Source organism: Drosophila elegans, unplaced genomic scaffold (genome assembly GCF_018152505.1).
Source record: "Drosophila elegans isolate 14027-0461.03 unplaced genomic scaffold, ASM1815250v1 contig_149, whole genome shotgun sequence".
Lineage (NCBI taxonomy): Eukaryota > Metazoa > Arthropoda > Insecta > Diptera > Drosophilidae > Drosophila > Drosophila elegans.
Window position 1 is genome coordinate 1173288 of NW_024545513.1, and position 5347 is coordinate 1178634.

General features: G+C 38.8%; 1 protein-coding gene across 1 annotated transcript; it reads left to right on the forward strand.

The window, feature by feature from the left end:
* The first annotated feature begins 730 nt into the window (after positions 1-730).
* Positions 731-4620, forward strand: LOC108135935 (hsc70-interacting protein 1). Its single transcript, XM_017256884.2, has 4 exons — positions 731-1012; positions 1125-1273; positions 2050-2774; positions 3480-4620. Exons 1-4 carry the CDS (start codon positions 834-836, stop codon positions 3669-3671), a joined length of 1245 nt encoding a protein of 414 aa, XP_017112373.1. The 5' UTR covers positions 731-833; the 3' UTR covers positions 3672-4620.
* Positions 4621-5347: the final 727 nt, after the last annotated feature.

Genomic DNA, 5347 nt, shown 5'->3' on the forward strand with positions numbered 1-5347 from the left:
GCGATGCCGCAAAACGCGGGGGCGGCTAACTGAGTAGAAGAAGAAAGCGTGAAGAAGATACTAAATCAATAAGTAAACATAAAGATTAATTAATACATTAATTCCAGAACAAAAACGAAAAAAGCTAAAAAAAACTAAACAAAACAAAAGACAAAAAGAAGACGAAAAAGAAAAAAAACAAGACGAAGCATTGAAAATAAAAAAATACTAAAATGATTAAAACAAAACGGCTTTTAATGGCAAACGGGGTATACGATTTTTCAAAAAGTTTGTCCTTATAATTTAAATTATATTGAGAATTGGAAAGACCAAATATTTTAGTGGTTTTTAAGCTTTAAATTAATAGGAATCTCTTAAAATAATAGTTCATAATTTAATGAATAGTTTTTTGCCGGTGGTAAAAAAAAAACATTCAGCTATTTTTAACCGAGTTTTAATATTACTAATATTGGTGACCTCGAACTTGTTGATTTTTAATCCAATTATATTTGACAATTTACAGTAGGCTGCTATTTGAAATGCAATTTGTTTATTTCTTACTTTCGTATTATTAATATACATATAACAAAAATCAATATTAAAAATAATATTTTTTGGTTCTGTAGCACACTTCTCGAAATGGTTTATGTCTTCTCTATGCATTGGTACTGGCATTGGCTAAACTCCAGTGTTGGCGATGATGACATTTTGGTGTATTTTCTTTGTTCCTTGTTCAAGGTCACACTGGGTTAGCAGCGTTGCCAGATCGAAAGCCAATCAATAGGGCAAAAGCAAAAGGAAAAGCAAATACATCAGACCAGAAAAAAGAAAATAGCAATTTATAGTGAGTTATAATGGCAGCGCCGATGCAACACGAGGATCTGTTGAAGCTGAAGAGCTTCATCGAGTTTGTGGACTCGAATCCCACAGTCCTGAACATGCCGCAGCTGCAGTTCGTGAAGGATTTTGTGGAGAAGTTCGGGGGCACGGTGCCGGCTGGCGATTTCAAGATGCCCGACGCCTCCGCCGGAGGGTAAGTTTGCCCCCATACATACATATATACTATATTTACCCCATTTGCTTTACTTTAATAACGCTTTAATTGTATTTTGTTATGCCCTTTCCCCTGGTTGTTTGTGCCTCAGAAAGTGCCCATTTGGTGGCGATGCTGGTGCAAAGGCCAAGAAGCCGGCTTCTGGAAACGCCGATCCAGCCGACAGCAAGTCGCCTGAGGACAGCGAGGACGAAGAGTCCCTTTCCGAACCCGAATCGGACGTGGAACTGGACATGGAGGGTAAGTGCAAATCGGGGGGGGGGAAGGGGGCCCAAAACGAAAACTTGCCAAGTCACGTGGTCATCAAGGGGTCACCACCCTGCGGTGCAAAGGGTACTGTTATTCTGCCGATTAGTTGGCAACCCTGCCAACCCATGGGTTCCCTATATGATCCGTAATTAAGCTTCAAGAGATTTGAAAACACATTTGACACATTATTCATGGGTTGCCTATGTATATATATAACATTTAAAAAAATTAAATGGGTTTCTTAAATTTTAACAATTTATAATATTACAATTTGAAGCAAGGTTCAAAACGAGAGTTTGACGAATAACTTTACTTTAAAATAAGTTACAAGCAACTTTGAGTTTATATTTATATTAAACTTATTGAATAAGAATACAAGGAGTTTTCAAGGGACACAGTCAAAAGTAATGTGTGCTTACAATTGGTATTACAAAATAAAATAAATAATAAATAAATGAATAGTGAGGCAATTCATTATTAATGCCATTCGCCTATGGAACAATCTACGCGCGTCTTTGTTTATTTCTAAAATCAAAGATATTTTGCAGGCTGAAAGGCAGTTGCAACTTAACTTATATTATTTTATTCTAAATCAAAAAAATAATTTTTCTTCTAATCTCAAAAATGACTCTGTAATTGTAATGCTTTATTTTGTTAATATTTATTCAAATATAAGTCTCTACTTGTAGTGATACAAAGTAAATGAAATGAAATGAAATGAAATGAAAACAAGATACTTAACAACAATCCCTTTGCCCCCCAAAAAGGTGTTATCGAGGCGGACAGCGATCCCGCCCAGCCGATGGGCGACTCGGCCAAGGAGCCCACCGAGGAGGAGGTGGACCAGGCCGGCGATCTGCGCGCCCAGGCCGCTTCTGCCTACGGCCAGCAGAAGTTCGACGAGGCCATCGCCTTCTACACGAAGGCCATCGAGCTGAATCCGGGCAACGCGCTCTTCCACGCCAAACGCGGCCAGGCCTTCCTCAAGCTGAAGAAGCCGAATGCCTGCATCCGCGACTGCGACAAGGCCCTGGAGCTGAACTGCGACTCGGCGGCCGCCTACAAGTTCCGGGGACGTGCCCGCCGCCTGCTCGGCGACTTCGAGCTGGCCGCCAAGGATCTGCGGCAGGCGTGCAAGCTGGACTTCGACGAGGAGACGGACGAGTGGCTCAAGGAGGTGACCCCCAATGCCAAGAAGATCGAGCAACACCGCGTCAAGCAGGAGCGTCGCCAGGCGGAGCGCAAGATCAAGGAGCGCCAGCGGGCGCAGAGGCGCGCTCGCAAGGAGCAGGCCAAGCAGAGCGCTAGTTCTGGGGGCTCAGCTGGCGGATTCCCCGGCGGGTTCCCAGGTGGCTTCCCCGGCGGATTCCCTGGTGGATTCCCCGGCGCAGCTGGCGGCGGCGGCATGCCAGGCGGCGGCATGCCAGGCGGCGTTGACATGGCCGATTTGATGGGCGCCATGAAGGATCCCGAGGTGGCTGCTGCCATGCAGGTAGGATTTCTATAAACATAAATTGAGGCAACTGTTTTTGAGACTGTTAATTCCGATTTAAAAGGTTAGTTTTTTAGCTAATGGAAGAAATAGCAAGCAAGAATTGTTTAGAAGCAACTGAAAAATAAAAATTCACACTTATAGGTATAATATTTTTAAATATTAAACAAAAGAACGACTGTTTTCACATAAATTTTAAAAAAGCCTAGCAAAAATGTAAATTTATAAATAGTTGTAGGTTTTTACCTTATGACAATATCAATCAAAAATAGTTTCATGAAGCTAATACTATAAAATAAAAATTTAACTTCAAACTTAGATACGAAGGATGATTAAGTTAAAAATACAGTTTTGGTTCACCCTTTTGCTAGTCATTGAAAAAACTTAGTCACAAGCATATAAATTGGTGAACTTGCTAAGGCAAGTCATGAAAAATACTTCAACAAATGAAGTCAAAATCAGTATCAAAGTTAATTTCAAACCACATTCTATTTTGCTCTATTTTGATTCTTGTGTGTAAAAACATTTCATTTTCAATAGTTTAAAATTCATACAACAATTGTTTAGTTTCTGTACCATTTTTTGTTGGTTGTATTTATGTTTATAGTTACTGATAACTATTTAAATAAAATGAATATGGTGTTTCTAAGACAATCCCTTTAAATGAACAAAATGAATGCTAACGAAACGATGTTTTCTCCACAGGACATCCTTGGCAATCCGGCCAACATCACAAAGTACGTGTCCAACCCAAAGATCTTCAACCTGATCAAGAAGTTCGTGCCCGGCGGCGATGTAGGAGCTGCTTTTGCCCAGGCGGAGGAGAAATCGGAGGAGCCGAGCGAGCCCAAGACCAAGAAGGGATCCGCCGACTTCGTGGACGATGGCTTGGACTAAGGACAACCAGGGATCCCAGGGACTCCATATAGGGAACACACACACGACACATGCGCGGCGATGAAAATGAGTTTGCAAATCACACACACACACACACACGAAACAGAGCGAGATAAAAACAACGGCAAACAAAGAGAGAGCGAGGGAGAGCGATGAGCGATGAGTAGAGGCGGGGAATCAATAAAAAAAAAAAAAAGGAAAAGAAAAGAAAAGAAGAAGGAAAAGCTGCTGCCTTACACATTTTCCAGCTTGCAATTAACTGGAACATTTATCTTAAATCACACTTCAAAAAAAATCAAGGATTGGCGAACCAGATAATATATATATACATACAAGCAGTCAGAAGCAAAACAAGAGAAGAAGAGAAGAGATGATGGTGATGATGGCCCAACACATTTTACAACAGCTTTTTCTTCACCATTAAGCCACTGATGAAAACACAACAAAGAGCTAGAGTACATTTTAAAGCTTTTTTTCAATTTTCACACAAGAAGATCAGCAAGTGTCCTGTAAAGAAACCAACTACGAATGTTTCCTTACTAACATTTAAAGGTCTAAAGTCAAGTCTGTCGATCGATCTAGTTGAACTAAAGCTCGATAAGAAACCAAAACAAAACAAAAGAAAAGAAATAAAAATATATATAAATAATTAGCCTTAATTAACGATACTCGGAGACATCAATTATAACAGGTCGAAAAAACGGAAAAAAACGGAGCAAACTAATCACACCATTTTGTCAAACAAAATTGTACTGAGTAGGATTTGAGTAATATATATTGTACTAAGCAAATGCATTTAGCCACTCGAAAAGCAAACATTCGCCCACTCATATTCACAACATATACAATATATTCACATACACATTTATTCACGGCCTGCAGCCGACAAGTCGAGCATTCATTCAACCGTGATCAATGGAATTAAATAAACGAGAATCCGAAGTGCTAATCAACCCTTTTTACTGGCGAACGGGCTAAACGAATAGCGTTCTTTGCTAAAATAGTGATTGACAACATTTGAATGGTTCGTGGGAGGGACTATTCAGTGCTTGGGTCAAAGTCAAGTAAGTATTCTAAACATAAAACTTTTCGTTGGACTGACTTTAGCCTAAAATGGTCAAGATACGGGCTCCAGAAGTGCAGTTTTAGTTAACCTTTGTGCAACTAAATTTAAGACTACATTAGCAGAAAAGGACCATAACTTTTCAAAAAGATATGCGATTTTAAAAATCCATACATTTGCAGGGTTCTAAATAACAATTAAAAAAAATGCGCTTCAGAGTTGCTTTTAAATTTTGGGTGTATTTTCTTGAAATTTTAATGATGTAACCTCTTCTTAATTTGTTCCAAAAATGGCCTTTCAGAAAAAAGCCTTAAAGCCATAACTTTTTTAACAGAATTCCGATTTGATAGAGGCATACATTGCCAGGTTTGTAGATTACATTTCAATAAATCTGCTTTAAAATGTTGGTTTCTAATTTTAGGTCGATTTTCTTAAAAATACTATCGAGTATAAAAGAAATAGTGAAAAAAAATTACCATTAAGGTGTATAATACCAATTCAAATTTCATTTTATTTTAGACGATTGAAGTAAACCACATTTTTTTTTGATGCCGCATTGGTGATTTTGTTTATATTTATTTAAAAAAATATTATAATATAATATATTGTATCC